The 21542-nt window shown below is 48.1% G+C and overlaps 1 protein-coding gene across 1 annotated transcript in view; it reads left to right on the forward strand.

Annotated features, from left to right (window-relative positions):
• Positions 1 to 7: 7 nt before the first annotated feature.
• FBH1 (F-box DNA helicase 1) overlaps positions 8 to 21542 on the forward strand; it is a 24622-nt gene continuing 3087 nt past the window's right edge. The window contains exons 1-20 of the mRNA XM_084504348.1: positions 8 to 38; positions 1633 to 1797; positions 2867 to 3408; positions 4684 to 4814; positions 5184 to 5319; positions 5560 to 5750; positions 7676 to 7792; positions 9335 to 9429; positions 10763 to 10931; positions 11569 to 11797; positions 12532 to 12619; positions 13224 to 13310; positions 14497 to 14633; positions 15140 to 15239; positions 15808 to 15929; positions 17899 to 17974; positions 18841 to 19038; positions 19543 to 19665; positions 20239 to 20345; positions 21178 to 21303. Of these exons, the coding sequence (XP_084360474.1) occupies position 38; positions 1633 to 1797; positions 2867 to 3408; positions 4684 to 4814; positions 5184 to 5319; positions 5560 to 5750; positions 7676 to 7792; positions 9335 to 9429; positions 10763 to 10931; positions 11569 to 11797; positions 12532 to 12619; positions 13224 to 13310; positions 14497 to 14633; positions 15140 to 15239; positions 15808 to 15929; positions 17899 to 17974; positions 18841 to 19038; positions 19543 to 19665; positions 20239 to 20345; positions 21178 to 21303 (2940 nt within the window). The 5' untranslated portion in view covers positions 8 to 37. The remainder of the gene's footprint in view (positions 39 to 1632; positions 1798 to 2866; positions 3409 to 4683; positions 4815 to 5183; positions 5320 to 5559; positions 5751 to 7675; positions 7793 to 9334; positions 9430 to 10762; positions 10932 to 11568; positions 11798 to 12531; positions 12620 to 13223; positions 13311 to 14496; positions 14634 to 15139; positions 15240 to 15807; positions 15930 to 17898; positions 17975 to 18840; positions 19039 to 19542; positions 19666 to 20238; positions 20346 to 21177; positions 21304 to 21542) is intronic.

Genomic DNA, 21542 nt, shown 5'->3' on the forward strand with positions numbered 1-21542 from the left:
GGGCCTGGCCTCCGGGAGGCGCGCGGGGTGCGGAACGAGTGAGTTTGGGGAGGGGAGGGGGGGACCCTGCCCTAGCAACGGGGTTGTTGCCATGGCAACGGGGGGCACCTAGCAACGGGGGAGCGGGGCGGGGGGGGCCTCGCCCGGGGAAGGGGTTTTGGGGGGGGGGGGGTAGAGGCGGGGTTGCCATGGCAACGGGGGGGGTCCCTGGTTTTGGGGGGGGAGTTTGGGGTTGAGGGGGGTCCCTTGGGGATGGGGAGGGTGGAATTTGGGGATGGGGGGGTTGGGAAAGGGGGGTGGTTGGGGATTTGGGGGGATTTGGGGGGGTTTGGGAGGATTTGGGGGGATTTGGGGATTTTTTGGGGGGGATTTGGGGGATGTTGGGGGTTTCTTGGGGATGGGGGGGCTTTGGGGGATTTGGGGGGGGCTTGGGGATAGGGGGGGCTTTTGGGATTGGGGGGGAATTGGGGGAACCTTGGGGGTTGGGGGTCTCTTGGGGATGGGGGGAATTGGGGATTGGGGGGTCTTTGGGGATTGGGGGGGGTCCTTGGGGATAGGGGGACCCTTAGGGGATGAGGGGGGGTCCTTAGGGATTAGGGCGGCCCTTAAGGATGAGGGGGGGGCTCAGCAATAGGGGACCCTTGAGCAATAGGGTCTGTGGCAATAGGGTCCTTGGCAATAGGGTTAATAGGGAGGAGGGGGCTTCTCAATGGGGGGCTCCTTTGCAGCAGGTCCCTTGGCTATAGGGTTTTTTTTGGGGGGGTCTCAGGGGGGTCCCTCAGCTATGGAATGAGGAGGGGACAATCCTGAGGCAGCTCCGGGGCCTTGGGGAAGGGCAAAAGCAGGGAGCCCTTTGCTCTTTGTTTTGGCTGAGGTGCCGACAGAAAAATGTGGGGAAAAGGGGAAAAATGCAGTCAATTTGAAGCCTGGAGGGGCCTCGTTTTTTAGCCCTGGGCTTCTGGGATCGAGCCTCACACCGTGGTCCTGTCACATCGGGGTTTTGATGTCCAAGGCTTGGGGAAAAGAGGTTTTGCCCCCATCTTTCACGAGGCCCTGTGGGGTCTGAGCTCCCTGGCTCTGATATTCCGAAGAGAATCGGGGTCCTGCCATGCTCTGTGCCATTAAAAACGCCCGATTTTGAGCAAAAACCACCAGTTTTAAGCATTCGCCCCCCTCGCTCGCGGCCTTCCTTGCCTTTCGTTGTCGTCCCGCTGCGGGGAGCTCGGCCCCACAGGGCTGAATTGGGTGAAAAGGAGGAAAAAAACAACAAAAAAAGGGGAAACCTGCTGCCCCTCGGCTCCTGCTGCCGATTGCCAGAAACGTTTCACTGCCAGAAACATTTCACGGGAGCTTATCCCCTGCAGCACAGCAGGAATTAAGCCGGGGCGAGGGCAGCGAGTGCTTTCGGTTTCCTTTCGTGCCTTTTCCATCAGTGTTTGCCCTCCTCTCGCTGCCTGGCCCCGTAAAGGAGAAGAGAGGAGCCCCAGCAGATTGCAACAGATGCAAGGCCTTTGTAGGATCCCTCTGCATCCCACTGTCGCTTTGCCTTTCCACAGCCTTCTTCAGCCACCATACTATGTTTTCCTCTTTGCTAACCCTTTTTTTTCTCCTCCTCGCATGCTGGCAAAGCAGTGAAGCGAGGCAAAAAAATACACTTCACGGCTGGCGACTGCAGAGCCCTCGCGCGGAGTGCTGAAGGTTTGTCCTCGCTGACGCAGCCCTTGAGCCAAAATCACAGCATTCGAGGCATCAGCAAGGGTCTCCAGCCCAGCCAGCGGGGAAGGAGGCATCAGAAAGGTAGGTTGCTCGCAAGCCCTCCGAAACCGAAAGGATTTGGGGTGAAAAACGTCAGTAAGGTGGTAGCACAGAAGGGTTTTGGGGTCAGCCGTCGTCGGACTCTTGCTGATGGAGGGTACCGCCAGGCGAGGTGAGTTCGAACAGGACTGGGAAATCACTAGGATAGCTTGTTTTTAGGCAGCACTTTGCAAATGAGACCTCTTTAATTCATTTCTTCATCAGCATTCCAAAATGAAACACGTTAAAATCAGCAGGAGCTGCTTGGGATTTCTTTTTATTCCCAAATTTCCTTTTAGCTAAGCATCAGGATATGTGGCAGACCAGGAGGAGGACAGAAGGAATGCTCCTGGTGCTGATAAATTTAGTCAGTGGGCTACACAGGCTGGCTGGCAGAGAAAAAAGGGAGAAGCTGCTGAGAGCATTCCCTTCCCGAGTTTTGCTTTCCTTTTTGGTCTCCAGCGCTTTCTGGCCTTGCCGCCAGGAAGTCTCTGGTAAGAAAAGTTTATCTCTTAAAAATATTTCTCTCTTAAAAGCCTCGGTATCTTATCCTGGGATAGAAGCAGCCCGACACGGGCTTGGTGCTGGGATCTTCTGGTGCAGAGCAGCAGCCAAACCCCAGAACCCCCAAATCCTCTCCGCGGGGCTGCTCTCAATGAGCTCTTCTTCCAGTCTGTGCTCATGTCTGGGATTTCCCTGGCCCAGCTGCAGCACCTTGCACTTGGCCTTGTTGAACCTCATTCGGTTCCCCTGGGCCCACTTCTTCAGCCTGTCCAGGTCCATTTTTTTTTTATTATTAATCAATTTTTCTTATCCATTTTCTCATCCATTCCTCCCAGCACCAGGTTATGTGGCCTGTGAGACAGATGAATCTCATTCTGTTGACTTCAGTAGGCTGCCAGAGAAACAATTTGAAGCTGGAGAGTTCACCTGTAATAAATTCATCTATCTCTGAGCTGAGAAATAACAAATACCTTCCACAGCCTCTGGTTTCCTCCTTAGTTTGGTCAGCAGCAATGTGCTTTGTGCTATTTCTGATGCTTCATTGATGCTTTTCCTCCTCTTTTTGTAGCCCAGTGGCAGCAGAAGAGCATCACGGATTACTTCAAGATCTCCCAGACACAGCAAGTACACGGGGAAAAGAACGAAAGAGTGAAGGAAGAGCTGCTGGACCCCGTTTTCCTCGAAGCTGATGAGTCTTTCAGCAGCGTCTCCACTTTGCTGGAGGCCAGTGGAGATTCATCCTCCTTTCTGGAGGACGAGGACTTTGTATCTGCTCCCAGGAAAAGCTCCAGAAAACGGCCTCGGTCCTCCGCAGCTGCAGGCAGACCCAAGAGAGAGCACAATTTATGGGGTGAGCTTGAGCAGAAGCCAGGGATTCGTCCCAAACGTGCCCAAATCGAGCACGAACTTGACGATGACGAAGTGGAGCCCATCCCTGATGCACACTATGGGCTCCTGGGGACTCGCAGCTGGGAGGTGCCTCGGGGAAGCATTGAAGATCTCCCCACTGAAGTCCTGAGGAGCATCTTCGCTTTCCTGCCGGTGACTGACCTGTTTCAGAGCGTGAGCCTGGTGTGTCACTGCTGGAGGGATGTAGTCAGTGATCCGCTGGTAAGCCCTGCCTTGGGCCTGTCCTTCTCTGCTGCTCTGTTTTTTCTCAGTGTTGTGGCTTCACGGGTTGCTGTAGGTGCCTCCCTGCTGTGTCTGTCTCTTTTTGTCCCTTTAATTTCCTAATGCCCACATCCTTTCCATCCTTTCTTATTCAATTTTCAGAATTTTTTTGGCCTTTAGGACTGCAGCGAATACCTCCCCAGATGACATCTCAATACTGGGGTAACTTTCCTTGATGCTTTCTCCCCTTACATGGAAAAAACATCCTGTGGAACTCCCCCAAATCCCCTTTCACCCTTTGCAGTTTTTTTGTTTGTTTGTTTGTTTCCTGACAGGGATCATGCAGGAAATTCTGCATACAGACTGGGCCATGTCCCTTCACAGCCAGAGTCCATCACAGTCCCCAGCCTGTGTGCGTCTCTGCGTGTGTGGTGTCAGTGGTAGTTAAATAATTTTACAGGAATGGCCTTTAACTCTGTTTTTACGGAGCTTGGTTCATCTGCAGTCAATGCCATCATGGTACAAACGATCACAAACCCTCTGGCTGTTTTTTTGGGGGCAGCAAAGATCTCAGTGTTTCACTTATAAACCTCCAGCTCGTACAAAAAGGCTGTCTCAGCCTCATTCGGAGTGGTGGGGGACTGGCCACAGCCCACATTTTTTGTAGGGTGCCAAGTGCTTCTGATAAATCCGAGTGCACAAGGTAAGATGCCAAGCAGGAGGCGTCCTGCACTCGTTGCTTTCCCAGCACAGCATGCAAGCTCTGAGGCTGAAAGGCCAGCAAGATGCTTAGAAAATGCGTGCACTGAATTCTCCTTGTGCTCAAGTCCTCTCCCAAGGCTGCTCTTTGTTTTATAACAGCCTAAAAGGCATCACCCTGTTGTTTTTTTCGGAAGAAATCCAAGCAGCAGGGTGTAGGGCTTCATGGACACATGGATTTTAAGGTCTGAAACCTCTCTCAGAGCAGATCTGCACAACAGTGCTGGAAATACCTTCATTCCTATAAGAATTGGACATTTAAAACCAAACTGATGTCACCTTGTTCCCTTAATTCTAGAAAAAACAGCCTTTTATAGACATGTTGGCAGTCTACGAGGAGCAAGCTCTTCTCTCTTTCCTTCCCCATCTCATGCTAGGTGCCTGTTTCCATCAAGCTACAGGGACTTGTTGAAATTGGGGTCCTCTTTGGATGTCACGTTGGTTAGCTTATTGCCAGAAAAGCCTCTTTTTTGGTGCTTTGGCGTGAAAGGTGATGATTTATGTTTCACATTCCAGTTCATTCCGTGGAAGAAGCTGTACCACCGGTACCTGATGAAGGAGGACGTGGCCCTGTGCACGGTGGAGCAAATCTTGCAGGATTTTGCCATAACAAAGCAGCATGGAGGGGCTGTTTTGGGGTTGATCAGGTAAGTCCACTTCAGTGCTTGACTTTGTAGCTGTAGATCCTCCGGCCTCTTTGCTTTGGGTCTTCTCCTGTGGATTGCCAGAAGAGAAACGGGTTTGTCTTCTAAACAGGCAGATCTACAGAAATATGAGGAAGGAGGGATTATTTTAACAGCAGAAATCACCAGGGGTGGTATAGAATTAGGTAAAAAAAAGTGCCACCTTCTTCCTCTTCTTTGCTGAGAGCTCAGGTAATGAGCTTGGCTGCCAGCACCCGACAGGCGAATCCCCAGTGAAAAAAAATCGTGTTGTTTTGCTTTGGAGAGGGCATTTTCCTGTAAGCTCACTTGGTAATGCTTATTTACACACGCTGCTGCTCCCGTTCTGTGCAGGTACGTCTCTGCCATTCCCACCAACAGGAAGGTGGATCCCGGCCTGGTTCTCCCACTCCTGAGGAGTCACCCCCTCTTCTCCAAGGCTGAAGTCTGCATCGCCAACACGCTGCCACACTTACAGAGCAGGACGGGGGTAGGTTTAACAGTTATTCCTCTCCTTCATCCCCAAAAAGTGCTTTGAGGTTATATCTGCCCTCTCACATTTAGAAATTTTCCTTCTGGAGTTTTACTCTGTGCTGTTCAGGGTGACCGAAAAGAATTTAACTATTCATCATGGCATAAGGTTTTTTTTTTTTGAGTTTGAAGCAGGGTTTACTTGTCTCTAAAGGGTCAAAGCTTTTTGCTTGGTCTTCTTTGGTGTTTTCTGTACCAGCCTGAACACGTGTGGGCCATCATCACAGCGATGGTGCTTTTCTCCGACGGCGTCCGCGATATCCAAAAGCTGATAGCGTGTCTGCAGAGACCCTGCTCTGCCCTGTCCGTCGTCGACGTGACCGAGACACTTTACTGCATAGCCACGCTGCTGTATGCGATGAGAGAGAAGGGCATTGCCATCACGAACAGGTGAGGAGTGGAGAGATGCTTCCTGCCTGACTGCCCCTTTCGAGGCATGGCAATATGTGATGGGCGCAGTGAATATATGCTCGTGGGCAATTCTCTTCCTGGTGGCTGGGACTCTCCAGTTTATGCAGTTTCTCAGGAATATTATCTACAACCACAGCTTTCTGTAGGAACGTTTGGGAGCGTTGCCTTTAGATCTGCTTTGATTCCTGGACTGTTTCAAAGTCCACTTGTTTTTCAGAAGAAAAACACGTTTCAAGCCCATTTGTTTGTTCAAGAAAAATAACTTTGTTTTCAGAGACAAAAGCAGATTTCAAAGCAACTGTAGGAATTTCTGCTTAGAATTAGATATGTATCGGTTAAAACAATGCATTTAGTACTTTCTTGAGACTAGTTACTCTCTTCTGCCTTCGTAAATGAATCATAGAATCATAGAATGTCCCGAGTTGGAAGGATCATTGAGTCCAACTCCTGACACTACAGTTCCCCTGGGCCCTCAGTGCCTGTGCTTAGCAGTCTCCATTCTGCACCTTCTGGCCACAGAGGTGCTTCTAAATGCAGGTGAGAGCCCACAGGTTGCTTCAGAATTGCAGTGAGGGTGAGGTGAGGATTAAGGACACACAGAAATTCGTGTAAGACTGGAAAGGAACTGCACTGGAAAACAAATCTATAGCCAGAAAGACGACAGTTCTTTAAGTTGCCCTCTGCAAGTTCTAGTCCGGCCTGAGTTGACACAGCAGAGTTCATCCTCTGCTTGATCATGGGCCATGTGCTCATGCGAGACCAACCAGGGCAATCAGGGTGCTTGGTTGGCCTGTCGGTGACTGCTAATTGCTGGCTAAAATCATTAACTTGAGCAAACGTGGCAGACAGAGGGCGTCCCTCACCAGTAGTCAAAGTCACCCACATCCCGTCTCCATCTCCTTGAACAGCCTACACCAGGAGAAATATGAATGACCACCTCTCTTCTGCCATTATCTCTTCAAACCACACCAGATTTGTGATTATAAGGAGGAAAAATGGCTTTGAGGGACTGTCTGGGACCTATTTGCAGCTCCTAGAGCTACCAGTGAGTCTGAGCATGCAGGTCACCTAATGTGAGACCCAAAGTCTGGGAATCTGTCCTAGAGGCTGGCCCAGGGTGGCAACTTGTAGGTCCCAGGAGCAAAGCTGCACTAAAAGAGTTAAACCACAGTAGTGCCAAGCCTGACATAGGACAGTGAACTTAATTTAAAACTACAGAGTCTCTGGGCTGCTCTCTGCAGTAACAAAGCCCCACGGAGCATTCTCAGGGGTAGCACAATTGGATGAAATAATTATATGACAGTTCATCAAATTGTTTGACTTTAGAGGTCTAAACTGGCCCCAGATTCTCTCTCAGGCTGCCCCGGACTCCTGCTGATGGTGGTTTGGCAGAACACAAGGATTCTGTGGACTCTGCTCCCAGTTCTGTGGACTCTGCTCCCAGTTCATGTTTCTGTGACAGAGCCTGGAACACAAACTTTGCAAACCCCAATCAGGAGCAAGGGAGAGGCCACAAACAGAGCTGTCCCCACAGTGCCTTTGCAGTCACTTTTCAAGGTAGCACTAACTGCATTTTAAATTAGTAATATTGGCTTTTGCAACTCACAAAAGCACTCGCTGGAGCCTTCCTCCTGCAATTTGTTCCAGCGTTGTCTCAGATCTTGCTGCCTGATGCACTGGGGTATCCTCAGTGCTGCACAGTGCAAGCAGCAGAAGACTTTCTAGTGAGCTTAAACAGAAAAGCTGTTGGCTTATTCCCTTTGGAAAAGAGTTTGGGTCCTACCAGATGCAGGCACTTTGCTGGAAAAGTATTCACGATGCTGGCGTCTTTCAGGTGGCTGCAGAAGTTTAATTTCTTCCTGATGATTTCCCAGTGATGGATTCCCTTTTTTCCTTTCTACCAGGATCCATTACAATGTTTTCTACTGCTTGTATCTGATGGAAAATGCTTCTGTAACTATGCCACAGATGATAGAAGAGGAAACATGGTCTTCACAGTGCAGACAGGACTTCTGGACCAGGTAATGATGCTGTAGGTGGTCCCAGAAGGTCACTGCTGGAATGGTGAACCCTGGATGTGGAGCAAACATCTCCTGGCAAGGCCTAGTTGACAAGACTCCAAGATTCCTAAGGATTGGTACAAAACCTTGTTCTACTCCTTGCCATCTTCTGCCTGAATTCTTAGAGGAAAAACAGAGGCAGACCTTAAATCTGGAAAAACTACTGAATTTAGAAGTCTGTATTAACCGACGGGGCTAGGTGTTGGTGGAACACAGTGAGGGCTACTGAAATTTTGCACAGCCTTAATCACCCCAAAACGCCTTCCCAAATCACGAATCTCCCTGAGATGAGAGGCCCTGGAAAGAGGAGAGAATTCATGCTTTAATTTTAACAGCCTGTTCCTCTGGAAGTGCAAGCTGCAGCCGTGCAAAACGGGGGCTGGCTTGCTGGTGATGTTACTGTAGTGCAAATAACGTGGGGTTTTTCATAAGAATGTTGTTTTTTTTGTGAATTGGAGGAAGGAAGACACCAGCTGCAGGATATTGAATCAGCTCCAGTTTTCTGGATTTTGTTGGATAACTGTTATTTATTAACTGTTATACAGGTGCTATAAATTATCACTGCTACCTAGGAAGGAAGGGCAGGTAGGAGCCAAACAGTTTCAGGGCCTGCAGAGAACCAGGCTTGATTCCCCTTCTGTTGCAGTTATCCTGGGCTGAGTCACTGACCCTCCTTGTCCTCATCCCCAGTAATATCTGCATCCCTCACAGACTCCCAGCAAAGATAAACCCTATAAAATCACTGATGTTTTAAGGTGCAACACTGATATGAAAAAGAAAAACCCAACAGATGTTGGGTTTCATTGCATCTTGGTTTCCCAGCCCTTTCACTCTTTCCTTTGTCTTTTTTTCTGAGCAGAAATTTGCTCGTTCCATAAAAAAAAGAAGTCCTGGGGGCTGCGAAATGTCAAGGACACTTAAAGGAGGCTTTCAGCCCTTACGCATCCTATGGGGGAGGCCCTGAGAGGAGCTGGTTCGTGCTGTTGGCTGATGACAGGTTTCAGAGCTTTATGAATAAAACAATTGCACTCCAGCTGGAAGTGCTGAATGCCTTTCTAAACATTAATCAAAGCTCTCAACTCCCATGCGAGGCAGGGGTAATTGATGTCCTACGCTGAAGAATACGAGAACAATTTGAGATACATGCTCCTAAAAGCAACAAAACACCCCAAACACAAGTTGCTGTTTGTTTTCAATGAGCCTACGCCAACGAGGTGCCCAATTCATTTTGAAAGCATGGCTCAGGGCCCTGGAGGAGATCTTTTCCTAAGTAACCTTCCACGAGGTTTACTTTTTAGTTTTGCACTCTCCAGGCTTTTCTTTCTCAGTGGAAGGTGCTGCTTTTCTCACTTGCACAATGGTTTCAGTGCCACATTCCTGCTTGTGGGGTGGGATAAACCACTTCTGGGTTTCCTTCTGCTGTTAGCCAATTTGGTTTTGGGGTAGGATTTTTCCTCTTAATTCCTTTTGCTCCTTGGTGTTTTCTTTCTTTTCGTTTTTTAGCAGTTTGTCCGAAGTGAAACTGACTCACGAACAGCAAAGGATTTTGAATCACAAAATTGAGCGTGGTCAAGTGGTGAAAATTATGGCATTTGCAGGTAAGAGCCAGAAATTAGGCTGTAAGAATAAGCGCGTAGCCTCTGATTCTGCTCCTTCCCTCCCTGCTTCTTCTGTCTGGTGGATGTCAGGGGATCAGCCTTACCTTTAATCACTGCAAAAATCAGAGGAAGCTTTTTTCAGAGAAATAGGAACCGTGGTTACCACTGTGCAAGCTGCTTAAATGCTGTGGTGGGGCACAGTGCTGGAAACTAGCGTGTGAGCACTGTTGATGACTGCCCAGAGCTGGATGTCAGGAAGCCAGGAGAGGAGAAGTGACTCTCCACGTGTTGCTTCATCGTGTGCTGGGTCTGGTTCATGGTGTTATTGTCTGCAGGCCACTAGACGGAGTCCTTCTTACTTGGTCAGACTTAGCACCTCTGTAGGAGCAACACAAGCCAAGAAATCATCTGCACTTGCACTCTGGTTTGAAAAGGGGAATCTCTAAAAATCAAGGAAGCTTATTTAAAGAGAAAAGGAGAAGTAAACCATCTCCTTTCACCTGCAGTTTCCTTTAAAGACACCACGCTGAGGGCTCAGAGCTAATTCCTGTTCTCTGCCAAGTTACACACGCAGCTAAGCAGCACAGTACAGAAGCCACCGCTGGTGGTTTCTGATGTCTGGAAAAAGCCATGAACTCTTGACGATTCCTGCGTAACTGCAACAAGGCAGAGCAGAAAAAGAGCTCGAGGAGCTGCTGGCAAGAAGTATAAAGCCTTGTAACCCTTCTCCAAATGTGAGAATCCTCGTGAAAAGGCCTGTTAGCTAAATGCAATCCAAAGGATGCCTTAGAGTGAGTGATGCCGTGGCAGAAAAGCTGAAAGTGTTTCTGCATTTATGCTCTGCGTACAAGGTCTTGGAAGCACCAGATCCTTCTCTATGGGATCCACCAAAGATTTTGAGCCAAATTCAAACGAGAAACGTGGTGGAAATACACTTTTGGTACTGTTCATTTCGTGGTCTGGGCTGTATCGCCCAAAAGAAAGGAACCCATAAATCTTTTAAAAGAGCAGTTCTAACATTTCACTTACCAAGCTTTCTCTCAAAGGAATCAGTATTTTCACTTGCGCTCAGAATTCTAGAATATTGGATAGCAAAATGCTTATTTTTTAAAAGCTTTTTGGCTGCAGGATGTAATTTTTTTCAAAACCGCTCTGCTCCACGGCTTCTGCTGATTTCATTTGAGGCGGCGAATAAATTCCCATTAGCTGCACAAACAGCCCTGCTGTGCCACTAGGACAGCAGGGGAGGGGGAAGGTAAAGCTGCTAAAAGGTGGCCAGGTTCGTTCGTTCATCCCTGTTGATGATTTTTGGTTACCCTCCTCTGTTCTCCAGGTACAGGAAAGACCTCGACTTTGGCCAAGTACGCGGAGAAGTTTGCCGACCTCAACTTCCTCTACGTGTCGTTTAACAAAGCTGTAGTGGAGAGGGGAAAATCTGTCTTCCCCAGAAACGTCGCGTGCAGGACTTTCCATTCATTAGCGTTTGGGAGCGTTGGCAAACAGTGAGTGGGGATTTTCGATTCCTTCGCTGAAGACCAGGGGAGAAGGGAATAACAGGGCAGGAAAGGAAGGTCTGGTTGTGAAGTAATTATCCACGACTCAAGGAAGCAAAAATAATGGCAGGAAGCACTTGATTTCTTTTACCTGTCTCACTCAATTAAGACTCTTAATTGCCTTGTGAGTCAGTGGCAAATCCATTTTCTAAACTCAGCTTTTCTTCAGTAGAGAAGGGGATTTTATAACCCGAGTTGTTCTAAGGACTCAGTTTCCAGCTCCGCCAGCACTTCTGTTGGGGCATCTCTGCTGCAGACAGAAGGGAAAACGAGCCGTGGCACAAAAGAGGAGAGGAATCCTCCTGCCTGGCTCTGGAAACAAGTCATAATTGCTGGGGTGAATGATGGGAATGGCTCTGGCTTGACGTTTCGTCTATGAAAATCTATAAAATGAAAGAGTTTGTGCTTCCTTCAGGAATACAGTGAGGATAAATAGGTGCAGATTTTTTAGATGTTCCATTACTAGGTGGAAGTGGGGTATATAAAACAGCTTCTCTACGTATTAGTGTGCAACATGACCTATCTTTTCCAGTAAGCTTTTCGTGTATGTTTCAACATCTCTTATTTTTTGTCGTCCGTGGCACAGCTATAAAGAAAAAGGCAAGCTGAACGTGTCTAAGCTGACAGCTTACACCATGAGCTTCCTCATCCAGAACCGTGAGGGACAGTCTCGGGTCATAAGAGGAAAAACAGTCTTGCAGACCCTCCAAAACTTCTTTTCCTCTTCAGATGACGAGATTTGTGAAGAGCACACTCCTATTTGGTTCATAAACACCCACGGAGAGAAAAAACTTGTCACCCAACGAGAAAAGGAGGTAAGTACCCATGAGGAAAGAAGAGTCGGGCTGCACTGTGACATTGCATGTGAAGATGATAAACGTTTCTGTCGTAATTTTGATATGCAAAGCCAAAGCCAAAGATTCTAATCTGGAGTACAAACATCCTAACAAGTCTTAAGGGACTGGTGTTGTGGACAACGTGGGCTGGAGTCATGGAGAAAATAAACCTCTCTGCTCTGACTTGGAAACAGCTGATCAGATCCAGCCCAGCTGGCACAAATCCAGTCTGCAGTTGTTGCTGCTGGCAGGGAATGAATTATAAGCCTCAAAATATTAAATACCTTTAAACACTTTGAAAGCCATGCAGGGAAACCCAAATAAACACAAGGTCTGTGCAAGTGTACAGAAGGCAGGGGGTCTTGTATCGTTCTGTCCTAATAGCTGGACCAAAGAAATGTTCTTTTCAGGAGGCTGCTGCTGGAAAAGACTGCTATGGGGAGAAGTTATCTGGTAGTGAAACTAAGGAGAAATAGGAGGAGAAAGGCTTTGGAGAATTAGACATGGACAAACCACATTTTAAGCCAGTAGGAAAAGTTTAATTAGGAAGTTGTCTGGAAGGAGGGAAGGGATTCGGGAGGGAGATTGCATTTAAATGCTGCAAGCTGATAGCTTGCCTGTACCAACTACTCTGCCATCTCAAGGGCTGCTCTGCCTGGACTATTTTTCTCCTTAAAGCAAACTATCCTGACCTTTCTGTTTACTTTTTCTAGATCAATGTGGAAGAAGCAAAAGAGATATGGCGCAACATGAAGGACCTGAACGGAGATGTAGAGAAGAAATACAAGATCACTTGTGATGGTAAGAGAGTACAGATGTCAAATAAGCCTTCAGGTGAAGGGCAGTGATACAAAACTGAACAGATACACGCAAAAAAAAAGTGCAAAATTCCTGTTCAACTGCCACTAGCTCACCAGGGAGCCCAAATCAGGCCTGAAGGCAGGAGGTTTGTGCTTTTCCTATTTGGCCTCAGAGTTAGTGGAACTCTGGACGTGTCAGACCGGCAGCAAAATCATGGAAATTCTGTGTCAGGCAGTGGGCAGATGAGTGCTAACAGAGGGAGTGCTTCTTGCTGACACCAGCACATCCTTTCCTCTTCTTGGCATCTGTGAGATAGAGCCAGAGGTGGCTTGTACTGGAGAAAACCTTCTTTCTTGTCATCTTCTTTGTGCAATTAAGTCATCAGCATAGCTGCCTTCCACCGGTGTGGTCAGGCTGCTCTTTTTTACTTTATTTCATCCTTCACGCAGGCAACGAGGGACAAGCAACATCTGGGAGCAACAGAATTTTGCAATCCTCCTAAATGTCATGTCCGAATAAGGGGCAGGGCCAGAAGATGCTTTTTTTTTTTAAGAGATCATGACAAGCAGATGAGCTCACTGACGTGTTTTGTTCTTTCTCTCAGGTTATTTGAAACTCTGGCAGCTCAGTAAGCCTCAGCTTTCAGACTATGATGCCATTTTTGTCGATGAAGCACAGGACTGCACCCCAGGTGAGTGGTGGCAGGAGAGCTGCAGCCTTCCCAAGCACCTTTACACGCAGCATGTTCGTGTGCTCAGGAGGGTGGGTGTGAGAAGTAGCACGATTAAAGAATTTCTACATTTAAACATTATAACTGCCCCTTCACTTGGTCCCAGGTCCTTGCAAATTGAGTAAAGCAGCTTGCAGTAGCAGCAGGGTTCAGGAGAACATATGCAGCAGCAGAGGGGCAGTAGCTTTTAATAGCTTTGGGCATCCAAACATACCATCCAGCCCATTTTCCTAGTGCTTTGCACAGAAAAAGAAAATGCACAACAAAACAAAACAAAACAAAATTGCACAGACAAAGAAACGAAAATTGCACAGACAAAGAAATGCACAACTTCATTGCTCACCACTCACCAAACAGTGGCCACTTGGTCCCTGAGCAGCAGCAGCCCCCTCAGCTTTACTGTTCAGCATGACATCTTACTGTATGGAATGTCCCTTTGGCCAGTTGGGGTCAGCTGTCCTGGATCTGTCTCCTCCCAGCTTCTTGTGCATCCTCGGCTTCCTTGCAGGGTGGTTGGAGAAGCTGAAAGTCCTCGATTCAGTGCAAGCACTGCTCTGCAACAACTAAAACATGGGCGTGTTATCAGCATTATTCTCACTCTAACCCCAAAGCACAGCACCGAGCCAGCTACTAGGAGGAAAATTAACTCTCTCCCAGCCCAAACTACTGAGCCATGTAGCAGAAAACTGTTGGCTTTCTTTGCCAGAGATAAGAAGAGCAGCTCCCCGTTGTAAACACAGGTTGAATTGTTTCTGCCAGGGGATCTAGGTGGACTGAATTGTGTGCCAAGGAACACAGGAAGGGGGACAGAAGATGTTTTGGTGTTTTCAGCAGCTGTTAGGCTTCATCAGACCATCTGCACATGTACTCTGTGGACGCAGGGACTGGGAGGATTTGGCTGTGCTTTCACAGCTGTGCGTGATGCAGGGCTAAAATAGTGGGAGGATGCTTGCAGAGCTTCTAGTGAGCTGCACAATTCCCTTTGCTGCTCCCCAGCTCGCTTTCTCCTGCAGCTGTGCTGATCTCATCTTAAATGCTGTGCGTTGTGAGGAAAGAGATCTCACCTTGATGCAGGCACACGATAATTCACGGTCCCCTCTTGCTTCGTGGGCAGGCTCCCCTTTCATGCTCTGATGTTTTCCTGCAGCCATCGCGGATATTGTGCTCTCACAGACGTGCGGGATAATCCTCGTAGGAGACCCTCACCAGCAGATCTACAGCTTCCGAGGTGCCGTCAACACCCTCTACACCGTGCCTCACACCCACATCTACTACCTGACCCAGGTAAGATGAGGATTTGCTGCTCTCTTTCTCTGGTAGGATACCAAATGCAGTGGAAAATGTCTCATGCCCTTCTTCAGAAGGCATTTAGCTGCCAGGCTTCTTGAGTTCACCATCGTGGAGTATTTGCTGCTCCTGGATTAGTGGGGTTACTCTTCAAACTCTGCACCCAGTGTGCCTCTTACTGGGGCGATCCCACCTCGTCACTAGGAAGGGTGTGTGGCTTGAAAAATGGGTAGTGGGGTATTGTTTTTTGGCCTGATTAGCAATGCAGCTACACAATTTTCACAGCTAACATCAGGAAGGAACCTTTAGGACTCTTCGCAGAATGAATTGGATTAAAACAAGGCAGCCTGGAATGGCTGGGGGGGGGATTTTGGTGCCTTTTCTAAGAGAAATATTGTCCAGAAGGTTGGTAGAAGTTGTATGCTCCATATATTGCAATACTTTTGGAGGTTATAACAACTTCTTCTTTTCCTGCTTTCTGTTTCCTTCCCTTTTCCACGCAGAGTTTCAGGTTTGGTCCTGAAATAGCTTACGTTGGAGCAACCATTCTGGATGTCTGCAAGAGCGTCAGGAATAAGACGTTAGTGGGTGGAAACCAAGAGGGTAAGCTGTGTCAGTGTCACCTCTGTGCAATGCCTGCAAGTCCCAGAGCTACCAAAGCTTAGAATTATGGAATCCCAGAATGATTTGGGTCAGAAGGGACTTAAAGCTGATTTAGTTTCACCCCCCTGCCATGGCAGGGACACCCCCAGGGATGGGGCACCCCCAGCTCCTCTGGGCAGCCTGCACCAGGGCCTCACCACCTCATAATAAATAATTTCTTTCTAATATCTAATCTAAATCTCCCCTTTATTAGATTAAAGCCATTCCTCCTGCCCTACCCCTACCCCCCAACACAGAGTCCCTCCCCAGCTCTCCTGCAGCCCCTTCAGGCCCTGGCAGCCCACTGGGAGCTCTCCCTGGAGCCTTCTCCTCTCCAGGCTGAGCACCCCCAGCTCCCTCAATCTGTCTTCAGAAGAGAGCTGCTCCAGCCCTTTGATCATCCTTGTGGCCTCCTCTGGACTCTCTCTAATAAGCCCATTTTAGGATTAATCCCGATTTACGAGAACTTTTGTTTTTTAAATATCCAACTTTCCAGCTGCCCTGGCTAACTGGGAATTTCTTTGCGCAGGTGATGTGAGAGGCAGCGTGAAAGGGAAGATAACAATCCTATCACGGAGCAATTTTAATGTGTTCGAGGATGCTGTGAGGCTTACTGGGAGACAGGGGCAGATTAAAATACGCGTGATTGGGGTAAGGAGAAATTGCCACTGCATCTTTTATGTCCCCAGGCCCGTAGCAGTGACACTTCTGTAGGTCTTGAAATAAGTGTGGCCGCTGTTGTCCTTAGCACCCAGGTTTAAAATTAACACTCAAGGAGAAAGCCTGGTTATTTGGAGCAGCTGTTCCTCAAACCCATGCAAGCGTGGCTCCCTTTTTAGGCTCGTCTGTCTGTGCGGTGTGGCCTCTTATTTCATCGGGTTCAAATGAGGCAGCAGCAGCTCCAGTCTGCTGGACAGGGCGAGGGAAGAGAGATACATGGCTGCAACACGTCGCTGCGACTATTTGCATGAGATGGAGTGCTGCTAATTGCTTTTGGCTGCTGGCAGCATCGCTGTGATCCTCTATTAGGGAAATAAAATCAGCTCTAATTGCAGGCTGAGCATAAGCACCCTCCTCGGCTCTGCCAGCAAGGAAAGGCAAGCTGTGCCCTGAGAGAATAAATATTTTTCAAGCTCTCTTGTGAGACAAAGACAGCGGTTGAAGGTGGAGGTGACCCTGGGGCTGGTAGATGCAGTGATCACTCCTAATTTCCAGTCCTGCAGTGGGCTGGTCCCAGGCTCGATATACCCAGGAAAGCCTGGGTAAGCTGCTTCGCCAGCCTTGCTGGTGAGGGGAGTTGGGATTTCCAGCAATGCTGAACATTAAACCCTCAAGGAAACTAAGCTGAGGCTTCACCTTCCTCTGATTTCTGTCCCTTCCATTTCACTTTTATTTCTGCATCAGTTTGAGTGTTAATGTTCTTCAATCCACATGTTTCTGGAGGAGTTCAGCATCTAGAAGGTAAACGTATTTGATAATAAATCTAAAACTGAATAAATTGGAGTCATTCTCATAGGGTCTTCATTAGAAAAAGGCGAAATTCTGATCTTTTAAACTCTGTGGGTTGAGATATCACCTCTGAAAGATTCACTGGAAAGCTCAGAGCATTGTAGCTTCGCAGTTCTGAGGTCTGCCCTGAATTTTCATCTGCAAAAAGCCCCTGAAGCAGGAGTCCGTGTGTGCAAGCCTGCAGAAATCCACATGCTTATATTGCAGGGACGTTTTAACAATGCTCCCCATTTCAGAAGCGTCAGAAGAATCCTTAGCCTTCAAACTCTGAAACACAGATAACTGTGATTTAATCTGAGATGTTGCTCTGCACCTAGAAATGTGAAAGCACAGAGAATGAACAGCTGTCCTGGTGCTGAATGTGTTTGAGGAAGAACCTGGTGTTCTGAATTTTAGAATTTTAGGCTGATATTTTAAGTTCTTTTTTTTTTTTTTTTTCTTTTTTTTTTCTTTCTACTGGGAAGTTGCATTTTGGAATTGAGGAAATGCTTGCGCTGACTGCTGCCCTGCTGCAAAATTCTTCCTTGCAGTTTTAGCTGTTGGGGAGTGAGAAGTGTGAGTTCCGACTGAGGCCTTTGAGAGAACAAGACAAAAGAAACTGAGAAACAAGGAGGGGGAAATATTTACTGTCCGAAAGCAAATGTTGCCAAAGCGAAGCCTTTTGGTTTGCTTTACATTGCTAAAACATCTACAGGCAGTTTATCAAGCTCGTCTTCCTTGTGGTGGTCCATTGTTTGAGGAAAGAGGCTGCAGCTGGCTCCTGCAGAACAACATCAAGTCAGTAGGGCAGGAGCATTTACAGCACAACAGATTTCTCAAGTTTGTTTTAACAAAGCCACGCGCAGCTATTAGAAGGTAAAACGAACAAAAAGTTAAACTTTTTGTTCGTTTTAACAAAACTTTTTTTAACAAAAAGTTAAACTTTTTGTTAGTGAAAATTCTAGGAATGGTTTTCCCTCTGCATCTTCAACACGTTTCCTTCATTCCTCTTCACGTCAATAACCACTGGGCCTTGTTGGCTTATCTAGAAATCTAGGCAGCACCTTTACTTGCGTATTTTAAAACAAATTGTTGTGTTTTTTTGACTTTTTTTTTGGTTTTCTTTTCACAGGGGCTTGCCAATTTTGGCCTGAGCAGAATTTATGATATTTGGAAGCTCAGTCAACCCGCAAATAAGCGGGAGGAAGGTGAGTACCTCCTCAGCCTTCTTTCTGTGAGCCTCCTCTCCAACAGCCCTGATGTCTCAGTGCTCGCTAGGGCAGCGGAAGGCTTCGTGGTGTTTTATTTTATATTTCCTCAGGCCGATGTGGCCTGGCTGGTGTTAATACCAGAGAGGCAGAACCTTGGGGATCTGTGTCACGCAGCCCTCTGCAGTTCCCCTCTGCCATGCCTTGAGTGCAAGAGACCGATAGACTGCTATAAACTGAGAGGTTGGGTTTTTTTTTTGCCTTTTGTTTTCTGATTTAATTTCATTTTTCATTTGTCAAAAGGCTTTTCCTGTTTGGTTTGTTAATTGTTGATTGTTTTTCTTTTTTTTTTTTTATATCTATAACCTAGTTTGTCGAATCCTCTGTCACGTGGTTCCTTTTCTCTCGTGGGTATCATTTAGGAAATGAGTCATTCATTTAAAATCTCCCTCTGCCTTGGCAGCGATTTGTGTGGTTTTTCTTGTTATGTACGGAGCAGGGAACAACAAATGATCAGGGGTATGGGAATCACACACAGAATCACAGAATTTCTAGGTTGGAAGAGACCTCAAGATCATCGAGAATGATTACATACATATCATTACTGGGTCTGGAGTACGAGACACTTGGAAAACTCTTCTCCATCTGGGTAAAAAGAGGGAATAACATGGGTTGGAAGGGCCCTAGGGCTGCCTCTGCTTTGAGACCCTGCTCCAGGCTGTGAAACTCCCATCAGGGCCTTTCCAGCCTGCTCAGTTTTTCCCCTCAATGTGAATTTTTTACTCCAAAATATGATCGGAAATCAAAAACGCCTTTTATTATGTGTGCCTGTAAAGCAAACGTGTCCTCTTCCACGTTCTCCTCAGCAAACCTTGTCATAAATGACCCCTTCATCAGAAGATGGGAAGGAACCGGTGGCTACATCGGTCTGAGGGACTACGCAACGCACGTGGATGACAAGGAGCTGCAAGTGAAGATTGCAATAGTGGAGAAATACAAAGAGCGGATTCCTGAGCTGGTGCAGAAGATTGAGAGCTGCCACGTGTCACGAGAAGCTGCGGCAGGTAAAGCCGAGCCGTGTCTTAGAGAAACAAACTCAGTTGGTTTCTTTTTCACTCCAGCTTCAGTGCTGAATCCACCTCATTCTGCACAGAGGCTGCGTTTGGGTTAAGCCAGCCTTTTAGGGAGAAAAGGGGTAGAACAGCAGCTTTTGGGGTGCGTTTGCGGCTCCAGCTGGAGTTCAGGGCAATAAATCTGCCACCAAAGGATTGCTTAAGGCGGCTTCGCTCGATTTTGCAAATAAAGCTTAGGATGTGGCATTTTCTGCAGATGGAAAGCCCCGGGGCTTTATTCTCTTTTTGTGATTCCTGTTGGAGTTGCCCTGCAACTTGCTGACTCAAATTTGGGACTGGGAGGGCGGACAAAGCCATCGTGCTGAAAACTCATCAAATAAAGAGCGCTCCTGTTCGGGAGCTGGGGCTGCGGTTCTGGCTTGTGAGCTGAAGACACCGCTTTGGCTGCGGTGACTGATGTTTTGCCCTTCTTGTCCCTGCTCTGATTCCTTGCAGATTACCTAATAGGCACCGTCCACCAAGCCAAAGGCCTGGAGTTTGATACGGTGCTGGTTGCAGACGACTTTGTCAGCGTGCCGCAGACTGTTCGCGATGGCAGAACAATAAACGCCCTTATCGGTAAGGGGACGCCTGCTAGGGGCACCCATCCTGACCTGGAAGTGGGAAATCAAAGTGTGCTGCTGCTGCTGGTCCTACAAGGCCGTGCCTCTCAGCTGCTGCAGTGACACGGGCTGTCCTGGTGCTCGCTGCTCTTGTGGTTTCCTCCTGGCAACACAGAGGGACCGCGCTTGGGAAAGACACTCCTGTCTTTTGGCGTCACAAAGGAAAAGCTTTGGGAGAGCAGCTCTCTTCCCAGTAATTAGAAAGGAGCCAGCAGAGCAAATCTAGCTCGGCTGATGACACAGAAACTCCCCCAGTGCTGAGTCTGTGCCTGGGGAGGTGGAGAAACGCGTAGCTGCTCCTCTGGGCGTGCAGAATCCTGCCCTTGCCTCGAGGGGAGAAGGTGAAACAAAGCCAAAGCTTTCAGTGGTGCCCAGAACTGCACAGCAAACCCAGGAGGGTGCTGCTCTGCGAGCCCGTGCTCTCCCAGAGCATGGGGCGTCCTTCCAGGAGCGCTCGCTGAAGCACCAGAGTGGCAGAGCTGTTCATTCATGTTTTCTAGAGCCACTCGTTATCTTTCCTCCCATCTAGGCATGTATCCCGAGGATGAATGGAACCTGCTCTACGTGGCGGTGACACGTGCAAAGAAATGTTTGTTAATGTCAGAGTCCCTGAAGATTATTTTGGCATTGGCTGGGGTAAGCGAAATCTTTCCAAAGTAAACAATTCCTTGAAAAGGGAATTTGGGGCCCCGATACCTGCACTTCACAGCACGCTGCAAGCTTTTTCTGGGAGCTGCAGCAGTGCCTCAGCCTCTGCGTGCACTTCAGAGGCAGAGCAGGCAGCAGGGAAGAGCAAGTTCCCACTGTCCCTGTAGGGTTTGGGGTCTGGAATTCGTTCTACAAGTGACAACATCTTGGGCAGTGCTGCCGATTTGAAAAAGCACCGAGAGAGCCAGCACCCAGTCCCTATAAAATCTGCTCGTCTCTCATCATAAAATTTGCAGGGTCCGTGTGTGGTGGAGGAGCATTAAGTGAGCTTCATCCTCGTCCTAAGATTCTTGCTGATGGTAGACTGTGACTTCCTGGGTTGTGCTGTTGCAGACAAATAGCTGAGGATGCTTTTTGTCCTCGGTTCCCACTGTGTTTTTGGTAGCAAGGCACCAGCTTGCAGTGGTGCAGCATTTTTCCACAGTCCTTTTGGGTGTTGTCTTCCAAGGAATCTGCCTTCTTATCTCAGCACAAGCGTGTAGGTTCCCTTTTCTGTCTGCCAACTTCCTTCCTTTTCCAGCTTTCACTTCCTTCCTTGAAAGCTGCCGTGAATTCTGCTTGGTTTTGTTGCCAATGGCTTTTTTTAAATTATTTTTTTTTTATTTTGTCACTGGGATTTGGGGTGGTTTTTTGTTTGTTTTTTTTTTAATAAGCCATGTTACAAGTCACTTCCCAGGGGGGGTTAAAAAATAAATAAGTAATCTGTTCCAATCTCTCAGCTCCCTGAAAATGTTGTTGTTCCCCTTTTCTTGTTCCTTAGGAGCATTTCCTTCGAGTGGAGCTGTTGAGCAGGGCTGAGGACAGGGCCGCAGTCACCTGTTCTGTGCCAGAGTGCACGCAGCCCCTGCCGTCCGGGCTGGCTGTGAAGAAGCTGCCTTTGACTTACGTACGTCTCCTCCCATCTCCTCTCTGCTTCTTGGTCTTGGCCAAACCCACCGAGGGCCTCTGAGGTGGTGTTTAAATGAGGAGCCTTCACAAGCTGCTCCTTGTCACGGGGTGGCCGCGCTCGGTCACTGCTCCGAGCTGTCACAAGGGACAAATTTGGAGCTAAGCTTGCGTGGAAGTGAGCAGGGAACACCCCGTGGCTGCATCCTGTGGGTCAGCCCCTTATTTCTGCTCACAGCT

This window comes from Aythya ferina, assembly GCF_964211825.1.
Source record: "Aythya ferina genome assembly, chromosome: 1".
In the NCBI taxonomy this organism is placed as follows: Eukaryota; Metazoa; Chordata; class Aves; order Anseriformes; family Anatidae; genus Aythya; species Aythya ferina.